Source organism: Barbus barbus, assembly GCF_936440315.1.
Source record: "Barbus barbus genome assembly, chromosome: 26".
Classification (NCBI taxonomy): Eukaryota; Metazoa; Chordata; class Actinopteri; order Cypriniformes; family Cyprinidae; genus Barbus; species Barbus barbus.
This window is the reverse complement of record NC_136754.1, coordinates 30,996,669-31,020,710: the sequence shown is the minus strand read 5'-3', so window position 1 is coordinate 31,020,710 and position 24,042 is coordinate 30,996,669. Positions and strand designations below refer to the sequence as shown.

General features: G+C 38.8%; 1 protein-coding gene across 2 annotated transcripts in view; it reads right to left on the bottom strand.

The window, feature by feature from the left end:
• LOC306845538 (cadherin-2-like) overlaps positions 1–10,870 on the bottom strand; it is a 77,052-nt gene extending 66,182 nt beyond the window's left edge. The window contains exons 1-2 of one of the 2 annotated variants that reach the window (XM_079378408.1): positions 10,720–10,870; positions 9,578–9,674 (exon numbers count right to left, since the gene is read on the bottom strand). In XM_079378408.1, coding sequence (XP_079234534.1) covers positions 9,578–9,674; positions 10,720–10,776 — 154 coding nt within the window. In that variant the 5' untranslated portion in view covers positions 10,777–10,870. The remainder of the gene's footprint in view (positions 1–9,577; positions 9,675–10,719) is intronic. The other variant, XM_079378409.1, reaches the window with a different exon arrangement.
• Between the last annotated feature and the right edge of the window lie 13,172 nt (positions 10,871–24,042).

Genomic DNA, 24,042 nt, shown 5'->3' with positions numbered 1-24,042 from the left:
ACAACAGCCATCATAAATGTTGTGAGGCAATTCAGTTGAAAAAAAGTCCCCATAGTCTTTGGTCAAAAGTACAAAGGCAGTGCTCTGATATACAGCATTAAAGTGATATAAAATATAATGTGATGGAATTTTGCCCTCAGCCAGAACTATTTGCTCTGGATCAAATAGTAGATTAATGAGACCAAAGACTGCTCATTAGATTTACCCATAACAAATTATCCACCATGACACTAACCCTAACTGTGAGAAATACTGCAAACAGAGTGATACATGACACAAACGGTGAAGCGATTCTCATCACCATACTGGGAGAATATCTCATCAAGAACCAGAAACAACTGTGTGTGTGTGTGTGTGTGTCAAGAACTTTGAATCTATTAGCTTTGTCGTCATTTATACTGTACTCCTGAAAACCAGAGAATAATATTACTTACTTTACTTTTACTTTTGTCATTTAGCAGACGCTTTTGTCCAAAGCGACTTACAAATAAGAAAAAGTAACTAAAACTAAAAAGTTACAACTCTATAAATACTATATACCCACATATTAAGAAAATAAAGAAATTAAATAAAATTGACACATGCATATAACAACATTTCAATAATAAACATATAAATGAAAAAATTAAATAAAAAGCAATACTACTATCCCTTGCCGGTGTCCCTGCCCGGTGGAGTTGATGGTCTTTACACTCTTCGGTCTTCACACTAAGAGGGCTTCACATGACGACTGCCGCGACCGCTGCCGCGGTATAATAACCTTTTTTATACCAATCCAACAAATCATCATTTCAATTCAGCTGGACCCACTTTCCTGTTTATCAACTACAAATGGCCAAGCAAGTGCACACTAGAGATGGGGAGTCGACTCCAAAAGAGTCGATTCCTCGACTCTCACTAGCCCTAGTGTCGGAATCGACTCCAGGTCAGGAATCGACTCCCAGTGTCGAGTGTTTTTTTCAAGTTCAACACAGCAACAGTTAATTATAACGAAAAGATTATAATGAATGTAAAGATACAGAAATTAAAACAAAAAGATAAAGAAATGAGAGGAAAAAATAAGTAATGCCAGGAAAACAAAGAACAATAATGTAGTTTTTTTTCTGTTGGGTCTGTTTTGCGGCTCAATCAATCATGATGTGGTTCAATACAGTCAATTGGTTGTGATTTGACTGTATTGAACCGAAGACAAAACTAAAGTTCGTTGTGATATTTGTAAACGTTGTTTAAAATTCAACAGTTCAACGTCGTGCATGTGGAAACACTTGAAAGCGTTTCATCGAACAGAAGTCGCATATTTATGAATAATATATGATGTATTATAGTATGTGTAGCAACGCTGTGTTTATGAAATGCAAAAACGGCAATAAAACTGGTAATATGTTGCAATCAGTCATTAAATATACTTTTTATTTCATATAGGCATTCTTAGAGGTGATTTTTGTTTCTTGTCTGTGTTGATTAATTTTTCAATATTAAACATTTTAATAATGACCTTTACTTATTTGTATACAAAATTAGACGTTTTCTACAGAAGAGCTTTGATATCTATAATTTCCAGGTAATGTATGTAATCATGTAGGTTATCCCTAAATAAGACATTAAAAGACAAGTGCTGTGTAAATAAGAGTATAGTGTTTAGTGTTGTACTTCTGAAAACTGAAGGGAGTAAATTAAGTGTATAACAAAAACTATGTAATGCTTTGTGTGCTTGTCAATTCTTATATATGCATCCTTGTTTCCTTTCCTCTTACCTCCATCCCCTTAGGATGCGAGGATGGAACATTAACATTAGTGAAATGGCATGTACTCACTCTATATGAAGTTCATTTTCTATTATTAAATGACAAGTGCATTAAAAACTATTATTAAACAACAGTTATTATTGGTAATAATATAACTAATATTTTTCAATGTTAAACAAAAAAAGTTAAAAAATAAAGTTAAACAATGCTTAAGTTAAAGTTCATAGCTTCACTACATTAAAATTATATAAAATAATATACAAAATAAATAGATAAATACACTGTCTAAAACAAGTCTGCTTTTACAAGTTTAATGATTAATACTAACATATTGCACACTTAAATATGATTTGAAGAAGCTGCGATGTGAAAAGGAGGGGGATTTATAAGGTTTAGTTGATTAAACATTTTAGTATAGGAAACATTTGTATCCTCGTTCTGGACTCCTCAGGAAGCCTCCTCGTTCCTCGCCCTCCTCCCGGTGGAATTAAAGAATTTAGATGTCCTACATGAGAGCGGAGCTCGATCGGTTTCAGGGTCGTAGGACATATGAGCGAGAAGTGAGGAAACGAGGAAGCATATTGAGACGCACCTTCTGAATCCTGACCCTATTTTAATTCAAAGTAAATGGAGTCGAGGAGTCGATTCCACCGACTCCAAAATTAGGAGTCGGGAGTCGGAGTCGACTCCAAAAAAACCGGAACCGAACACCCCTAGTGCACACACTGACAAGATACGCGATACAGTACGAGACCAAACACGATTTCAGCAACTCTCACCCCAGTAAACAAAATAAGCGTTTCCTAGCAACGGCAAATGCGCTAAACACTGAGACAAGTAAATACACTTACGAGCTGATTTTAAACTTCCGCTGATAGACTGCTTCTCTTAAAGACCACTTCATTACACTGCCTTCTGCTAGTACTTTCCTGTTTATCAACTACAAATGGCCAAGCAAGTGCACACACTGACAAGATACGCGATACAGTAAATAAATCTCATAACACATAGTAATATACAATATAGGCCTATTACATTTCTAAATAAAGCTGTAAATAAAATGTATACCACCCCAAATGTATGCCTAAATGTGCCCTATAATCCATAAAATATATTGGAATCTACAAAACTACTAACTTTAGTAATGTAATGTCAGTATCAAGACAAGTAGGCCTACCTTGTCGATTAAAAAGAGTCTGGTAACATTTATAGTAATAGTGTAATTACTATGTCCAAAATTCCCCACCACAGTTCTAGGCTGTTATGAATGGTTGTTATGCAGTTGTTGAGTAAAGCTGAAAGTGTTACTAGCTGTTTAAGCTGGTCAGAACTATTAAGGGATCAACTTTGTACTTTATCTACTGTTAAAAGGTTGAAAATTAGTACCTTAGAGTAGTAATATGTACCCTTAAGATGCTAATATAAACCATTCAGGGGTGAATAAGACACAAAGTTGTCCCTTAAACGGATCTGTTGTGCCACTAACGGTGAAGCTGTTGCACTTCCTGACCTTCAGGTCTGTGGATGTGACTCAGGTTCCTCATACAGTGTGTGTCTGTGGGGGGTACCAGCTGTTTTTTTTGGGGGGGTATTTTATTGAAAATATATAACAAATGTATATATTTTATTATTTATTTATAATAATTAAGAACACTTCTAGCACTTTAATTTGGTAGGATATTGGTAAGATCAGTTTTCTTATATTTGTTTGACAGATAGGACAACTGGTTGATGCAGGGAAGAGCAGAGGCAGGATCCAAGTGCAAGCACTGTAGTTTATTAATAAAACATAGGGTAATCCAAACACAGAGAGCACAAAGTAAACACAACCAAACCAAAGACAACGACTGACAAAGGCTGACTAAGGCTGCGTTTACACTTGGCATTAACATGCGACCTGTATCCAGATGCGGTCCACATACACATTGAAAAGACAAGTGTAAACGTGCTTCTGATAGGAATGATATCCATTCAGCGTGTCCTGGTCCAGAGGTAGTCGAGGACGCATTGTGATTGGATCTCAGTGTAATGTAAATGCAATCAAGCCATTGTGCCTGCATTGTGCAAAACCCTGCCCCTCTCTCGTGAACTGACAACACAGCGGTGGTCTCTTATATCAACCACCAAAGAGGTCAGCGGTCGCACCCCCTGAACAGGTTGGCGCACAAGATCCTTGTGTGGTCCCAGGGCAAACTTCTCTCATTAAGAGCAGTTTACATCCCTGGCCATCTCAATGTGGGAGCAGACATCCTGTCGAGACAGGGGCCGTGGCCCGGGGAATGGATGCTTCACACCGAGGTGGTGAAGCAGATCTGGAGAGTGTTTGGCCAGGCTCAGGTGGACCTCTTCGCCACTCAGGAGACAGTGCAATGTCCCCTCTAGTACATCCAGCTCCACTGGGGCTGGATGCCATGGTACAGAGGTAGCTGAGGCTTCGTATGTACGCCTTCCCCCCGATTGCTCTGTTCCCCGGGGTTCTGGAGAGAGTGCGTCGGGACAGGGTCCGGCTGCTGCTAGTAGCCTCCGTTCTGGCCGGGCCGAGTATGGTTCTCGGACCTGATTTCCCTCCTCGACGGCTCTCCATGGGAGATTCCCGTCAGGAGGGATCTCCTCTCACAGGCAGGAGGCACCCTTGTGCACCCCCGCCCGTAGTTATGGAGGCTGTGGGTGTGGCCCCTGAGGGGGCACGGCTCATAGCTTCCGGTCTCTCAACCGAGGTTGTTGAGACCATCCTCCAATCCAGAGCTCCCTCAACGAGGAAACTGTATGCCCTGAAGTGGAGACTCTTCACTTCATGGTGCAAAGATCCCCAGCTCGACCCAGTTAACTGCCCGGTTGGTACAGTGCTGGAGTTCCTGCAGGCTCGACTCTCCGCATGGTTAACCCACTCCACCTTGAAGGTCTTTGTGGCGACGATTTCGGCATACCACGCCTCTCTTGGTGGACAGTCAGTGGGTAGACACCCCCTAGTTACATGTTTCCTCCGTGGTGCACTGAGGCTAAGGCCCCCAGTACGGTCCTGGATTCCTCCTTGGGACCTGGCTGTGGTGTTGGATGCTCTCTGTAGGCCTCCCTTCGAGCCTATTGAGGAGATCTTGGATCGCCATCTCACCCTGAAGACTGTGTTTCTTCTGGCGATTTCTTCTCTGAATAGAGTTGGGGATCTGCAGGCCCTGTCAGTGGCCCCTACTCACTTGGACTTTGCGCCTGGCATGGCCAAAGCCTTTTTGTACCCTCGTGCAGGGTACGTCCCCAAAGTTCCTTCCATCACGCCACAGCCTGCAGGCCTTCAGTCCTCCTCGCTTTTGGGAGCCTGACCAGCAAAGGCTTAACTGTATGTGTCCAGTGCGAGCACTGGACGCATACGTCCACAGAGCTTCCCTGTGGAGAAGGGCGGACCAACTGCTGATTTGCTATGGTCCCCCTAAGAGAGGTCTTCCTGCTTCAAAGCAGGCCCTCAGTCGGGGGATTGTCGATGCCATTCACATTGCCTACGAGTCATCTGACCTCCCCTCGCCGATGGGAGTCAAGGCTCATTCCACTAGGAGTGTGGTGGCCTCCAAGGCCTTCCTCGCAGGTGTCCCAATACAGGACATCTGCAACGCTGCGGGATGGTCTACGCCCCTGACCTTTGTCAGGTTCTATGGCCTGGACATGCGGGCCACTCCAGGCTCTTCTGTCCTCTTGCCCTAGATGTGCTCCGCATAGATACACACTGGGCAGGGATTGGTAAGTCTGGCAGCGTGGATATCTCGTTCCCCAAAGCGTCTCCAGACGCAGCTCGAGTTCCTGAAGAGGAAAGTCTTAGGTTATGTATGTAACCCCAGTTCCTCGAGGGAACGAGACACTGCGTCTCGAGGCCACACTTCCGGCATCCGTGCCAGCACTTGCTTCATTCTAGAAGCTGACACCGGTTTCACCGCACGTGCTTTTATACCAGCTGGTCATTACGTCACCTCGCCCGTGACGTCTCTCCCATCCTTTGGACAGATTTCACTTGTATTTAGAGCAGGTTAGGCTGAAGGCGTTCCCCAAAGCGTCTCCAGCCGCAGCATCTCGTTCCCTCGAGGAACTGGGGTTACATACGTAACCTAAGATGACTCCTACACTTATGTCTTTCATTTGTGAAATGTCCCTCGACTGAACATGGTTTTCAAAAGAAAACCCAACACTTCAGGTTGACTTTGCACAGGGGCCATTCTCTAATTTATTTAAATATTGCGCGGGAAAGACCGATCCGATTGGTTATCCAGATACAGAAGTCAGTTGATGTTGCCAAGTGTAAACACTCCGTGTCCTGATTGATCAGATCACAGTGATCACATGTTAATGCCACGTGTCAACACAGCCTAATGCTACATTCACGCCATATCATAATTACTGTAATTTTGAGATGACAACACGTGACGTTCTTTTCTATGGCAGCACTATCAACACCTAAACAGAGCCTGCGGTGGTCATGTGGTGCAGCGGTCACGAGGTACAAGTCGTAGCTCTCAGAAAACTCCCAGTTCACAAGTTGTAATTACGAGTTCTACGAGGACGTGAATGCTTTTTACAAGTTGGAATCTTGTAATTACGGGAATTCCAATATGGCGTGAACGCACCTTTAAACACTGGGGTATTTAACTACAGGGATGCTAACAAGCTAACAAGACACACCTGAAGAAACAAGCAAGGGGACCAATGAATCAACAAGACTACAGATTGACTACAAATGGCACACGAGGCAGGAAATGAGACAAAAGTCCAAACATAAGACAGGTAACATGTGACAGGTAGGGTTTTGTCTTTTTCTCTTCTTCAATTGTGTTTGTGAGGGGCTTGTTTTCAAAGCACAATAACTGGGGTTTCTGCATGTATTCAGACTGCCCAAGTGAAAAAACAGTGCACTTCCATAATGTACTTAAAGTGCTCGATTTTTGTGCAATAATTTTGTCCTTAATATACTAAAAATTATTCTTTAGTACTTCTTAAAATAATCTTAAGAACACCAAAGTGTACTCAACTGTGCTATTTTAGGACACAATGAATATAAACTAAAATGCACTTTTAACACTTTCTATGTATCTAAAAAATGTATTTAGTTACCACTTGTAGTACACTTGAATTTTTCATACACTAGTGGGTTCAAGTGTACTACAAGTGGTGACGAAATAAAAAAAATTAAATATGGAGAAAGTATGTTAAAATCACATTTAAGTTCATATTCAAGTTTAACTTGAGAAGTACTAAAGAATAATTTTTAGTATATTGAGTGGAAAATTCTTGGCTATACAGTATATCACCACAGCTGTATGCCAGCTCATTTCTGATGAGTTTAGCATGTTCCACCACAGAACGCAGCAACTTCACCAAATCTCAAATCACTGATACGGTGCGTTTTTGTCAGACATGTAAGATATGTTTGTATAATAGCCTGAATGAATGTCCGCGCCTGCACTGATACCAAGGGCTCTTCTTCAGACATGGTCTAGGCAAACACACTGAATAATCACTCTGTGATATGTTTTGACATTGGCTAGTTGGCATACTGCCTTCCTCACAAAGAGAACAAGAGACCAATTAATGAGGTGACCACCATGCTGGGAGAAGTAAGGATTACTGAGGAGATTTGAGGAAGAGAAAAGGAGGAGAACAGCTGCAAATGAGATAACTGGTCACAATGATCTCTGTATAAAAGTGTAAACTGTGAGTGTCCTGCCAGCAAACACACTCTCAGTTGGTCGGGTCTTTAACAGGAATAGTAGTGGAATAATAGTCCGACCATCCTGAGAAATACCGTAACTCCAGCATCTCTGTTTGATTCAGCGTCACATTTCACTCTCGTGTCCACCCACACCCACTTACTGAGAGCGCTGCGTTATCAGCTCCGTGTCAGATTAATAACCACCTCTCTGCGATAAACTAATGAGCCATTAGATAAGCTGTTATTTCTGAGACTGACCAGCACATTCTCCAGTGATAGCACACACGGCTGCCACATATTTATAGAGTCACGTCTCACTGAGCACATGAACATGGAGTGAGACTCAAAAAACCACAGCAGGAATTCATCAGACCCACTTTATTAACGTCCCTCGAGCAACAATTAAACAAACAAACACAAACAGACAGGACCACACATGCTCAACAATCCTGCAGTGAAAACCAGCTTCACCTGCGGTGACTATCACTGCATCAAATTATAGAGCACAGACGCAGATCATTCCCATAAACACAATCTACTGAGCGTGGCAAACGAGCATAGCCGATGATAATCAGGTGTGTGACACAGACGCAAATAATGAGCTAAAACATGCTTTACTGGGCTTTAAATAATGACACAAATACTAATAAACTGACTAGAGTAGGCCTTAGTAAATCACACTGTGATTGATTTAACTCCTCTTCTCTCATAAATGCTGGCTCTGAAAGAGAAACTCCTACAGATGCATATGCAATAATATCAGCCACAAAAATAACCATCGCTAATGTTTCACTGCCTTTAGTGTGTTTAGTCAATCCTGACAGCAGATGTTTAATGCCAAAAGAGGGTTTGTAAGCTGTTAGTAACTCTGGCACTAATCTTTATGATTGATCACTGCTGTCATTTACAAATACTCACACCAGTTATGTCACAATTTCACAGGTAATGAGTTCAAAATAGTACGAGTAGCATGCAAATATGGAGCATACAGCCAGAATTTTTACCAAAAATCTGAACAGAAGAAATGCTGTGTGTATGAAAATAATGTCTATTCAGAGAATACAGGTTTACAGATGAGACACGACAGACTCATAACGTCCAACACAATCACTCAACGGATCCACAAATCCACTCGAATCCACTCGAATGAACACATGCAGCAGATCCACACATGCACTCTGCACTGAAAAATAACTCAAATATTATCTAGAAAATACTATTACTAATGAAAAATAATTATTGATCATTGTTAAAAACTATATAGATGCCTTCACAATAAATATGAATCCAAAGAGTTTTTTTTTTAATTTTCCTTAAAATTTCCATGCACCTCCTAGAATCAGCCCACTGGACCTGAAGCCCAGCTTGAACATCCTTCATTTACAGGAGACAGAAATAAACATAGCGTCACTATCTATTACTATATAGACTATTATAGAGGCATTTATATTTGAACAGATCCAGTGAACCACAGCTATTTCCACGACTGTATGCAGAAGATACCACAGCATGATTAATAAGAGTGTCTACACACTTCCAATCTTGTGTTCATATATGTTTGCATTGCAAATATAAATCCACAAGAAACATCTATAGAGCAAAATCAAACTCAGTGACTGTAAAATCAGTGATGAACATAATAAATTAGAAGTAAATTACTGTAATCAGGTTGATCAAATGCTTTTATAAAGCAATAGCATTAGCCAAACTACAGTGTTGTTTAGCCACTTAATCACATGAAACAAAACCCCACACACACACACACATACTCACTCACTCACTCACATGGTGCAAACACATTTGTATACGGTAGATATCTCGTCCTATAGACAGTCACCCAGAAGCAGATCACAGTTTCTGAACTGAGAGCGTCTGACACCCTACAGTATGATGTGAGATACTACAAACTACAAAAACCGTTTGCTTGAGAAAACAGATCCCAAAAAAAAAAAAAAAACTAATACATTTGAATTTATTATTTATATTTGTATTTCTGTTTTTCTATTATTTTAGGAGCTGCTTTTCCATGTATAATTTGGCAGTTTTAGAATTCATCATTTTAATTTTTTCTCTACATTGTGTTCACTTTGGCACTGAGTAAGCATGCAGACAGTGTTGTGTGTGAGCGGGTCCGGATCTGTACCGGTAATCAGGGGCCGGCCCGGCAGAACTCTCTCAGGCATCACTGCGGTGTAAAGGTCCTCGGAGAAGCCCGGCCTGCAGACGCTCGCTGAGCCCGACTGCAAGACCAGAACACAAGCATCAGCACACACAGAACCACAATCACTTCCACACACACACACACACACACACACACACACATGTTGGTTTTTGTGGTTTATGGGGACTCTCCATAGGCGTAAAGGTTTTTATACTGAACAAACTGTGTGTGCTATTGCCCTACACCAACCCTACACCTAAACTTAGCCCTCACAGGAGACTTTGTGCATCTTTAGATTTTCAAAAAAACACCATTTAGTATGTTTTTTAAGCCTTTTGAATTACGGGGACATAGGCAGTGTCCTCATAAACCACCTTCATATTGTAATACCTCTGTCATACCCATGTCATTTTACACATTTGTGTCCTCATAAACCACATAAACATGCACACACACACACACACACACACGCCTTAGTCTCTGCTGTTCACCTACTCCGTTATAAACACAAAGACATTAAACAATATTAGACTACCGCTCCTGCTTCTGGATAAAGTAGTAAATAAATGAATATAGGATCTCCTTCAGACCAGCAAACTTCAAACTTGTTTTTATTGAATAACTGACTGTCTGAATGACTGACTGATGACAGGTTTTCTTTTCATCACTTTGTTATAACAGCATTCTCATGTAACCTGTGACAATCATTTCTGTCACGTTAACTCCAAAAAAAACATTCTCAAGTAATAACGATTCAAAGTGCTTGAAAAATGTGATAAACTTGAAAACGTGATTGTAACTGATTTTACGTTCAAATTTTCAGACAGCAATGAAAGTAAAGGTACAGTTTACCAAATCTAAAATGACCCCAGATCTACTCTAAGCCTGATAAATGTGACGCGAATAAGCTCTGGAGGCCCAAACCAGCGGATGTTTCGCATTAAAGTGAAAGAACTGATTTCAGGGTAAAGTGCGGATCAGATGTAAGTTCCGCACTCTTCTGATAATAATATTTCCACGAGGAGATAATAACCGAACTTCCCTCAGCGGTGTCTGTCGGTCCTCACGGAACAGCACCGTCACTAACGCTACACGCGTGTATCTCTGCGTCTGTGAAGCGTTACCTGCGGAGCCTCCAGCAGCAGAGCCAGCAGCAGAGCCCGGCTCAGGAGCAGCAGCATCGTGTCCGTGTCAGCGCTTATACCGGGGTCTCTGTGGAACACTGCAGCAGTGCTGTGTGTGAGGACTGAAGCTCAAACTCGCTCAGAATCACTCAGTCGCTCTCTAACTCTCCCTACCGGCCACACCGAGCACATCTTCATCAGCAGCAGCATCATCAGCATCATCATCATCATCCCGGCACAGAGAGCTCAGGCTTACACTTCAAGCGCTGTCCAGGGAAAAATTATAAATGGGTCATTCTTCATTTGTGGTGGCCGTCTACTTTACAACAGTTGAAATAAACTTTAAATTCCAATAAATCATAAAATGTTGTGTTTGTGTTTTACTAAACACAATTTGTGCACTGTTAATGGTTTCCTTTTTTTTTTTTTTTTTGCTTAAAATACATTTAATTGAGTTTTAGAGATTGCATTTGTAACAAAATATGCATGTTCCCACCAGACCTTAGAGAGGTATCATGGAATGTAATTGCAACAATATAAAATTTTTAACACAAATAAAGTGGCTATATTGTGAATATAGATTTCATTTAACATATACAATTTTATTAAATTATAAAAAAAATAAAAAAAAATAATTAAAGTTGTGTCCCCCAAATTCATGTCTGTGGTGTTACAACAATGGATGTTGCCTCTTTAAGAAAAGGGGGGTAATTATATTTGGACTACTTCCTGTGTGTAAAGGTCACTGCAGGTGCTGGCTGATCTGAGGGGTGCATGGGGAGTACATTCAAAATCTTGATAAATACATACTTATTAATATTTCCAAATTGTCCCCTGATCTTGAAATCATCATGATGGCAGCCAATATTTGAGAAAAGTCTGGATTTAGGCTGATTGTTCTGTGGTGTTACTGTCTTTCCTGGTAACACCTCAGAGCCTATAGTAACTTGCAATATAAAGTCTGTGGTGGTATCTGAAATTTATTTCCTTCAGAGCCATTTAATCTAATAATCTAAAGTTTTTAGACTATAAAGTGTTTTAATCGTTTAGAATAAAGACTATAATGGTACCACAGACCATTTTGCTGTCTTTTTTTGTATGTATATCCCATTTTGTTTTACAAATAAACTATTCTCCTTTGGCGGAAATAGGGGCCAAGATGAACAATTGAACATTTATTTTAAAAACTGAAATTTAAATGATCATTGAAACTGATCCTTAAAGTAATTAATTAATTTATGAATTATTACCTAAAGTTGCATATCCCTGCTCATTTTAGAACAAACCAAAAATTTACTTCAAATATTAGACATAAGTGGCTGTCACCAGTGTTTGATTGAAATTATTTAAAAATCAAAATGTTTTTAAGCTTCTATTTTAATAGATATAGCATATTAAACTAATTTTAAATGCATAGCAATAACTTTTATTAGAAAAAAACAAACAAGCATTTTTACAAATTCTGCCTCTCATTTGCCACCCCAATTGAAGAATGACCCAAAAATAAAAAACAAACAAACACCGTTTCACAAAAGCAGGCCAGGCCAGACCAGACCAGATCAGACCTCCAGCACCGGCCAGCCCAGCAGGAAGTGGACTAGAACAGGAAGTTAAAATCAAAGAAAGTAATGAAATAAACAGCATGAAAGTTCATGGGTTTTCTCCATGACAGATCTGCTCTAATGACCATCAGGGGTTTTTAATGAACAAGACGTCCAGCTATGAGTGGTCTATATCCATACTGAATATAGTGGTCTATATTCAAATTCAAGGTTCCATGCAACAATAAAAACTAAGACATTATTTTATGTTCACTATGGAACAAATAGATCATAAAGCAGCCTTCACAGGTCATGAAGCACTCGTAGACCTCGTAGGACAAACCCTGCCCTGCCGCTTCAACTAAACTGAAGATGAGATCTCCAGATAAACTTACTGCTATCAGTCACTTCAGAGTCTTTGCTGAAAAATTGCTCATTTACAGCAAGTCAAACAAAAACCAGGGAGAGTTTTCTGAATCTGTCTGAATCCTAGATGTTGGATGGGTTGGCATCAGTCTGTCCTGGATGTCTGGACTTCTTTTACTGCCCTTGTCAGACACTCGAAGCCTCCAGTGATGACCAGAGGAACTGCATACAGAGACTGACAGTGACCGGAGGAAAGTCCAGGATTACTCTGAGACCTTGGCTTGATGTGTGATAACAGTCCATCGGCTCTGAAGAACTCTTCTCAGAAAAGAGCAGTCAGGGTTTAGCATCATTTATCATCAAACTCATCCAGGGGAGAAATGTTCAGATCAAACCCTAAGATTTGTTCCATTATACAGAGATGCCCTCCCTTTGAAACAGAGACTCACAGGATCTGTTTTCATTTGTGTCCTGAGCAGGTCAACAGAAAATCAGAATTTGAAACCCCTTACGATCTGAATGAAGACCTTTCCTGAATGTGAAAGTCTTCTGAACGGCATCATGACTAACAAGAGCTCTGCGCTTCCTGATCCAAACATTTCGAGTTTGATGATGAACAACCACCAGTTTCACTGTTCATCCTAGAGAAATATGTAAGTCCTGGTCAAGACATCAAGTGCACTGCACATCTTCAGGACTACACAACCGCTAATAACCCCGGGACCAGCCGAGGACAGAAGACATATGAGGAGACAGGCATAAACCCATAACAAGACACTTTCTGTGACTCTGTGGAGCTCACCAACTTCAAAACTGAAAACTGAAGCTTCAATGATGAATGTGTCAGAGGACTACAGTTGAATCATGTGCCTTTACTGAGACAAAAAGATTGTTCTGACTAAGTGCTTTATATATATCAGGGCGGTGTTGTCTGAAAACCTTAGGTTCTTGTATGGATCTTGTTTCAAGATTAGGAGCAGAGATGCAGAACAGACAGTCATATGATAAAATGTTCCAGGTGGGAGCATCATGATACTGTTTTTTCATGGGATAACAATTCAGAAATACTATTTTTACATGTCCCTATACTCAGATGGCTTTTCCAGGTGGCTATCTGAAGTCCAAAGGCCGTCTCATCACTGGATCATATACATGATATATGAGGAACTTCATGAATCTAAGATCAAAGGATATTCTCAAAAGAAGCTGGTTCCAGAGCTACAAGGTTGCCTGAATAGTCAAACTGCAGTTTTTTGCAAGCTTACAAAAGAAAGAAAAAAAATGCTTTTTCCTCAACTATATGGCAGCTTCGACCTGTATCTTTATGATTTGCAACATCATTCATCACAAGAACACACACCAGAAGCTTCTAATGTGGTCATCACAGTATTGTGAATATGATCCTGTCTGAATCTGGACAAGTGGTCACACTTTATATTAGGTGGCCTTAACTACTGTGTACTTACATAAAAAAATAAGTAAAATGTACTTATTGTGTTCATAATGTATTGCAAAACACTATTGCGGTTATTGAGGTGGATGCGGGTGAGGTTAGGGACAGGTTTGGTGGTATGGGTAGGTTGAAGGGTAGGTTAAGGTGTAAGGGATGGGTCAACAGTGTAATTATAAATGTAATTACAGTTGTAACTACATATAGGTATGTTTAAAAATAGAGTATTAGAGTAAAGTAGAGTATTTACAGTACATGTTTTGAATGACATCTTCACAATATCCTTCAGGTCACTTACAGAGTTGATCTTAATGTTGTCCTGAGGTTTCTGCCATCAGACCGCTGATCGATTGTTGAGTTTACCTGTGAATATATGCTGTTCTGTTCTCTGTTATGATGCTTGCATAAGTTTTCTGAAATGAAGATTCTCATTAAAGCACAGTGACTGCAGCACACTATCAGCTGTGTGTGTGTGTGTGTGTGTGTGTGTGAGTGAATAAACAGTGTTTTCTTATCATGAATCACACATATCACATAGCGCATATTATACCTGTATACCGAATTTGTCCTTTTTATACAGTATCACTGTAAGGTGTGGACTGAGTTTAGCTTTTTAAAATTATTTCTTAATCTTTAAATTTTCATTATAATGGTTTTCTATGGGAGTAAAATGCTTAACATGTTGTTTAGCATGTTTGCATATATATTCTGGTCTCAGCTGCTTGCAACATATTATATTTTATTAACAAGCTGTATACCGAATTTAGTTTATTAATTTATTTGGTCTTTATCACTGTCTTCCTCCATTCATTAATTGCACCATATTAAATGTTTTTATATTGCAATTAGAGAAAATGAAATTCAGCGTGTTGCATTCATGTTCTGGGTTCATCTGCTTACCTGTACATACATAGTAGGCCTATATATTTTTATAAACCATACCAAATTTGGCCTTTTCATATCACAGTTTTGTTTTATTGCGATAATAACAAACAAATATTACAGTATGTATAAAACAAACAGAAAATACAGTACGTACATAACATACTAAAATCCTTTCAATAATAAACGAGTTATGGTTTAATAGTTCTTTTTCATATCAATGTCTTCATTCAATAAGCGACTTACGTTAAACTTTTCTTTATAATGTTTTTTTATGGGAGGAAAATACATAATGTGAAAACTTTGAGCGTTGCTTTCATATTCTGGGCACATCTGCTTACTTGTATATCTAGTTTGCAACATTAATAAGGTGTATACTGAGTTTTGTCTTTTAATATTACGTTCTTAATTTATTAAGCCACATTAATTATTTTTATAGATCTTTTCTTTGTGAGGAAAATACTTAACATGAAACTGTTTATTGCTTTCATGTTCTGGGCTCCTCTGCCTGCAAAGTCCTTTTAGAAAGGCAAATAATATCCACGTAGCTTTAAGGTGAATATAATATTAGTCATAACATTAGTATTGTTAATTTTTTTTAATTGTTGTTGGTCATTTAAATTTATGTTTTTTTACATGACAAGTATCGGAATCGGTATCGGTATTGGCGATACTGGCCCTGTATTTACTCGGTATCAGATCGATACCAAAATTTGCAGTATCGCACACCCCTAGTGAATGGACTCAAAAGTCCAAGTGGATCATATATGGAGCTTACAATTGACAGTAGGTCTCTTCCGGTGTGGGATCTGCACTTAACCGTAATATTGAACTTAAACATTCTCCACGCACCACAATAATCCAAGTGCTCTTTCAGTGGGAAGACTTTCCCTGTCAAGATCCAATTCCTTTACATTCTGAGCTCTGTCTTCCTTTGGAATATGTGCAAGCACAGTGCGACTGTTACTCACCCATTTTGTGAGATGGAAACCTCCTGTTTGACAGAGAGATGTAAGGTCTTTTACCATCTCTACTGCTTCATGCTCTGTTGGAAGTGATTTTAAACAATCATCCACATAGAAGTTGTTCTCAATAGTGCTTGTTACCCTAGATCGAAAACAGTCAATGTTATCTTTGGCTGTTTGTCTTAGAGCAAAGTTAGCACAACTGGGGGATGATACTGCCCCAAAAAGATGTACTAGCATCCGATGTTCCACAGCAGGCATACTGGCATCACCATCTGGCCACCAGAGGAATCGCAAAAAGTCAAGATCTGCCTTTGACACTCCGACCTGATGAAACATTGCTTTAATGTCTGTCATAACTGCTGCAGGTTCTTGGCGAAATCTGGTGAGGACATCAAAAAGTGTGCTGGTCAAATCAGGACCCTGAAGAAGTTCTGAGTTGAGGGATTTACCTTGAAAGTTAACACCACAGTCAAAGACAACTCTTATGGTCTGTTTTTGTGGATGGTATACACCATGATGTGGGATGTACCATAATTTACCGTCTGTTCTTTTCAACTCTTGTTGTGGTACTACTTCAGCATAGCCCTTATTTATGACTTCAGTAAGAAATTCAGTATAGTCTGTTTTGAATAGTTCATTCCTCTTGAATTTTCTTTTCAGACTTTGAAGTCGCTGTTCTGCCACTTGGTAATTGTTAGGTAACACTGTGTCATCCCTCCTAAACGGTAAATCAAGAGTGTAATGTCCATCTTTCAACTTGATTGACCGTTCTGCAATCTTGATGAACCTTTTGTCTTCTACAGACATTTCAGCCTTGTCTTCTCTTGACCTCTCATTGAAATCATGGTTGTATTGTTGTTTCAACATTTCTTGTAGGTTTGAGACAGAAATTCTGTTAACAAAAACAACATCACAGCTATACCTGTTTGTTGTGGCTTTGCCTTTTAAAGGACCATTAACAACCCACCCTAGCAGGGTCTTAACTGCATATGGCCCATCCCCTTGGCTATTAAAGACTTCCCAAGGTTCAATGGCTTTGGGAATATTGCCTCCAATCAGCAGCTCCACCTTGGATGGAATCCTAAGAATCTGTACCTTATTCAGGTAAGGCCATTTAGACAGTTCTTCCTTTGTGGGAATGTTAGAGGTGTCGACGGGCATGCTCTGTTGTGTGTAGATTTCTGGCAATGGAATAAAGTCATTTTCTTCCAGTGAAGAAACTTCCAACCCACTGACAATATAAGAGGGCACAGACTTATCCTGGCTCATCGTTTGAAGCAGAATGTTAGTCTTTCTTCCAGTAATGTTGAGCTTCCTCATAAGCTCCTCTGTACAGAAGCTTGCCGAACTTCCAGGATCAAGAAAGGCATGTGTGTGCAGAATCTTACTTCCTTTTGAGCTTTTAATCTGGACTGGTACAATCAACAGCAGGCACTCTGTGTAGCTCTGTGGTTTCCTGACTCCTGTATGCTTACCATCATGAAGAGATACCCGTGTGCTACTCGCAGGCGTTTTCTTAAGTTGTTTGGATGATTCTGGTGGTTTGATGTGTAGTACACTCGGATGCTGCTTGTTGCATATGGTGCAGGAAAGATGCTTTGTGCAGTCTTTACTCCCATGTCCTTCTTTGGTCAAACACCCAAAGCAGATTCCATTCTGTCTTATGAAATTTATCTTTTCCCTGTGTGGCTGCTTTCCAAATTGCAAGCATGACATCAGTTCATGTGCATTGTTACAGTAGAGGCATGATGATGAGGGTGAACCCGTAGTTTGTGTCTGTGGTTGTTTCACTTGCACATTGGTGGCAAAACTGCCTTTGGATTTGGGTTTCAGTAACACTTTGAGCCCTCCTTTACTTGGGCCAGAGTCTTGGATATCACCAAATATTGGGTCTGAGACAATGTTAGCTTGTTTTTCAATAAAGCTGACAAGATCTACCATCTTTACCTTGTGACTCCTTTGTTCTTGTAATTCGAATGCCTTTATACACCACCTCTCTCTGAGCTTGTATGGGAGCTTGAGAGCGATACTCCTCATATTGGCGACTGTGTCCAATTCTCCCATGAACTGCAAGTCTTCCATGCCATTGCAGCAGCTTCTAAGAAACAATGCGAAGGCTTGTAAAGCCTTTGGATCCTCTGATTTAATTGAAGGCCAGGAGAGTGCTTTCTCTATATAAGCACATGAGATTCTATATTCGTTACCAAAGTGTTTTTTCAACAGTTGCTTTGCCATTTGGTAGCCTCTGCTTGGAGTCATGTGTTGGCAACTTCTTACAAGTTCCTGTGGTAGCCCTCTTGTGTACTGACTGAGAAAGTACAATCTGTCTTCATTGTCATCCGTTTTACATTCTATGATGTGCTCAAAAGAATGAAGGAATGCCCTGTACTGCAAAATAGCTTCATTAAAAACTGGAATTTCTCCCGTTGGTAACGTGGAGAGAAGTTGTTGTTTCACAAGCATGTCTGTCAGGTTATTTTGGTTTTGAAAAATTGTAGCAAGATCATGCCCTTGAATGATACTAGATGAAGACGATTCTCTACCTCTAGCTGAATGAAAGATTTGTGCAGATGATTTGGAATCGATATTCACAGTAGTGGGTTGTTGAACTGCATTATTGTTCTTTGGATAAGAATGTCTTGAAGTCACAGTCACACTTGGTGCTGTTGGTGCTGTAGAAAGTTGTGCATGAGAAGTCTCTTTTGGCCTTACTACCTGTGTGTTTGTAGCACTTAGTGGGGTTTTATTCAACATTTCCTCACAATACACATTCATGGGATCTTTGGTGACCACATTGTCATTTGTTACAGAGTTTTCAGCATTCTTGAGATACTCAATTTTAGCTGTGGTGGCTGCAATTTCTGCTTGAACTTCCCATACCTCCTTCATCTTCCTAACTTCTTCCTTTTCTATAGCATGCTTTCGTTGCAGTTCATTGGCTTTTGTAAGTAATGCTGCTCTCTCTGCCTCTGCAGAAATACGTGCTGAAGTTGTTGACTCACTTGTTCTGCTTGATCTTGATCTGCTGGACCTGCCAGATCTACTACTACTCACAGACGAAACCACTGAGGCATTATCTTCATTTAGCTGGTCAGACACCTTTGGAGCAAAAGAAACTTGAGTACTTGATTGAGAGTCAGGTTCTTGAACATTAGACATCCACCTTTCAACAGTAGAAACAAACGCATCAACTTGCTTCATCCTTGGTTCATACCAGGTTTTCAAGTCTTCAGCCTTATCCTCTTCCCTTAACACTTGAACATAGGACTCTTGAAGAGACTTGAATTCAACAAGCTGTTCACTGAACTTCAACATGTTCCCTTTTACTTCTCCCAAATATTCAGCATCAGCCATCAAAGAATTAACAATATTCATTCGCCTTGTAAGATGTGCCATCTTGCCTGCTCTGGAGGCTTTTAAACCAGCAGCAACCTCATTCCCATCCTTCTGAGCTGAGCTAGGGGCTTGTTCTACATCAGACTCCTCCATTTGCCTCAAACAAGCCAATATCTTCTTTTCAAAGACAAAACCCCTTTTTTTCAAATCTCCTCTGATTCTTCTTTAAAATCACACACATCAAGATCTTTAAATTCTTCACTGTCTGCAGTACCAAACTTGAAAGTCTTTCCAATAACATTCAAATTTAACTTAGCATTAGCTCAGCTAATTGCATCCTCAAGCACATACCTCTTTGAGAAGTTTTCTTTGTTTGCTGCCTAAAATGCCATGTGGTCTCAAACAGTCTATCCACTCCAATATTAGTCCTCTTCTCAAACAAATTCCATTTTCAAAGCAAAGTCTTTCGACATGTTGTAGTGGTTAAAAACAAGCTTCAACTTTCCAATCTTTGTCCCTTGTTTCTTGGCCACTGTAGGAGGTGTTGATACAACATTCCGACGCGTGCAGAGCACAATGGATCCAGAAAGACTTGTTGAAGTTCCAAACAATAACTGAAGTTTCAAAATTAGCTTGAATTGTAACATTAAACAAACAACTTAAAGGCTAATTGCTGGCTTGTTGCACCATGCCGTCTTAGCTCCATGCGCACGGTCGAAAGACTGTATGCTCTCGCACCAGCGCCCCCCTCCTGTCAGGGGTGGTATATCCTTTTAAACATTCTCCCTTCACACCTATAGAGGGCACACACTCAGAGAAATAAACATTAACAATAAAGTAGCAAACTAACATTTAAATTAACATAGAAATATTAAATAAGATTGTAAGCATGGCTCCTACACAGTCTGTCTGGAATGACATGAAGAAACAGAATAAACTGAGACAGACTAAATCCAGAAGAGCTGTGTCTCCAAGATGCTTCTTGTCCTCCAGAGAGAAGAGTCTGAGTTTATCGCAGTGTAAGCTGCAGATCTCCTCAGATCCTGATGAATGCCGCTCGCTTCTCTCCTTGAGGAACGACTCTCACAGGTTTTTAACACCAGATTCACTGGAGGATCGTGTTTGAGGATCTTCTCCTGCAGACGGGACACTCCTGAGTTCTCTTGGTTCTCAAGAAGCGCTGCAGACACTACAGACGCTGTGACTGCAGGACAACAGAACCAGAGCCTTGAAGATTTCACACGGGGCAAGAAACACTCTTCTGCAGACACATCTCCAGTGTTTGAGCTCTAGCTATCCAAACTGATCTTTCACTTTCTGAAGGATCAAGAATGAATAATCACGTAAATCACAAACATCTGTCATCTGTTCTGAAACAAACATCTCAAATCCCTCTTAAAGATGTTTCTCTTCATTCTCAACTGATTACTGATCCCCTTTTGCTTTAGTCTTCATAAATAATAATCTGTCAGTCACTTCCTGATAGAAACAGAGTACTTCCTGTAGCTTTGCTGAAGAATGATCACCTGTCATGTCTTAAACCTCCGTGACACGAGACATGAGTTCCTGGCAATCAACACTAAATATCTGAACATCATTCTCTCATGCATTTCTACTCTAAAATCCAACAAGGTCTTTTGTAATTGTCTTTAATTACTTCAGTCATTCATGAGCAGAAACAGCGATAAATTCTGAATCAAACAGTTTAGTGTGTTTAGACTTGAAATATAAAGCTGACAAATAAAATCAGGAGCACAGGTGATAAGGAGAATAAATACATTATATTTATTATATTTATTTACATCTAGGCTACTGATGTTAATAAATCTTAATGAAGAGGTGTCCATATAAAGGTTTTTCAGGATTTTCATCACAACTAATCAATCAATCAAAAAAAAAACAAATAAATAGCACCATTCTGTTGAATTACAGCAGGACAGAGAGCGGTACAGCACTGTCACGAAGCGCTTCATCTTCGATAAAAACATTAACCCATCTGAAATCACCTTCCTCGACAGATCAAATATAGATCAAATACAGATCAAATATAGATCAAATACAGATCAAATATAGATCTAATACAGATCAAATATAGATCAAATACAGATCAAATACAGATCAAATACAGATCTAATACAGATCAAATACAGATCAAATACAGATCTAATACAGATCAAATACAGATCTAATATAGATCTAATACAGATCAAATACAGATCAAATACAGATCAAATACAGATCAAATATAGATCAAATACAGATCTAATACAGATCAAATACAGATCTAATATAGATCTAATACAGATCAAATATAGATCAAATACAGATCAAATACAGATCTAATATAGATTAAATACAGATCAAATACAGATCTAATATAGATCAAATACAGATCAAATATAGATCAAATACAGATCAAATACAGATCAAATATAGATCAAATACAGATCAAATATAGATCTAATACAGATCAAATATAGATCAAATACAGATCAAATACAGATCTAATATAGATCTAATACAGATCTAATACAGATCAAATACAGATCTAATATAGATTAAATACAGATCAAATACAGATCAAATACAGATCTAATACAGATCAAATACAGATCTAATATAGATCAAATACAGATCAAATACAGATCAAATACAGATCAAATATAGATCAAATACAGATCTAATATAGATCTAATACAGATCAAATACAGATCAAATATAGATCAAATACAGATCAAATACAGATCTAATATAGATCAAATATAGATCAAATACAGATCAAATACAGATCTAATATAGATTAAATACAGATCAAATACAGATCAAATATAGATCAAATACAGATCAAATATAGATCAAATACAGATCTAATATAGATCAAATACAGATCAAATACAGATCTAATATAGATCAAATGCAGATCAAATACAGATCAAATACAGATCTAATATAGATTAAATACAGATCAAATACAGATCAAATATAGATCAAATACAGATCAAATATAGATTAAATACAGATCAAATACAGATCTAATATAGATCAAATACAGATCAAATACAGATCTAATATAGATCAAATACAGATCAAATACAGATCAAATACAGATCTAATATAGATTAAATACAGATCAAATACAGATCAAATATAGATCAAATACAGATCAAATATAGATCAAATATAGATCAAACACAGATCAAATACAGATCAAATATAGATCAAATACAGATCAAATATAGATCTAATACAGATCAAATACAGATCAAATACAGATCAAATACAGATCAAATACAGATCAAATACAGATCTAATACAGATCAAATACAGATCAAATACAGATCTAATATAGATCAAATACAGATCAAATATAGATCAAATACAGATCAAATATAGATCTAATTGGGGTGGTGATGGCGCAGTGGATAAGACACATGCCTTTGGTGTGAGAGACCCGGGTTCGAATCCACTGTGAGACACCAATGTGTCCCTGAGCAAGACACTTAACCCCTAGTTGCTCCAGAGGCGTGCCACCTCTGATATATATAGCAATTGTAAGTCGCTTTGGATAAAAGCGTCAGCTAAATGAATAAATGTAAATGTAATGTAATGTAAATGTAGATCTAATATAGATCTAGTTGACAGTCAGGTATTATATTTCTGTAATACAGCCAGAGGAGAAATGTCCAATCACAAAAAACAGCGTAAACCGTTCATAAACATCATAAACATACAACCTAGTTTCATCCCTTATGTGGACGCTCTTCACTGTTTGATCTGTGTAAATGCTATAAATGAAGAGTTTATTTGCAGTTAACTACCTTTTTAAAAAAATTCTAAAAACATATTTGTATTGTTTTATTGTGTTAGTTAGCTGTATATTTTAAAGTTATTATTAGTTTATTCAAAACAACCCAACTGCAGTTTGATTGATATTAATTGGAATGCAGAATTTAAAAAAAACAACAAAAACAAAAGAGTTTTGTGTTTTTGCAAATAAACTCTTCAAATGTTTGCGGCGCGCCGGGTGAATCAGGTGGCAACAACTTAAAATGGTTTACTGGGTATCAGTAAAAGGACAGAAGAGTAGTCACCCTGTAAAAGAAATCCTTAAGAATTGTTGGGAGTATGAACATATAGCAGTTTTGGGTGGGAGGCTAATGATGATGCAAAGAAGAGTGGAATCAATGATTATGAAATTAGTCCAACAGTAGCCATATCAGCTATATCTCCCTGGTTTTTCCAGATGCCTTCAGTTAATTTGCAATTACTGGAAGAAATTAATAATCTTCAAAGAAGGATATCAAAAGATTTGTTGGTGAATCAGTATTTACATCAAGAGTATCAGAAATGTACTCAGATATATACTGATGGCTCAAAAGATCCGGAATCTGGGAATACAGCTGTAGTTATTCCAGAATTGGACGTTAAAATAAGTAAAAGAACATCTAACTTTTTATCTGTGTATTCCTCTGAATTGATTGCAATTCATCTGGCTCTTCAATGGGTAGAAGAGGCTCGTTTAAATAAAGTTGTTATCTGTTCTGACTCTTTATCGAGCCTTGTTAGTTTAAACAATGGAAAATCTTATTCAAGACAGGACATTCTAATAGAAATATTCCAAACTCTGTACAGAATTCACCGCCTGGGAGTTGAAGTATTGTTTTTATGGATCCCTGCACATGTGGGGGTTGTGGGAAATGAAATAGCAGATGAGTTGGCAAAGAAAGCTCTTAAGTGTTCTAGAATAAATGTTAATGTCCCATTGGGGAAATCTGAAATG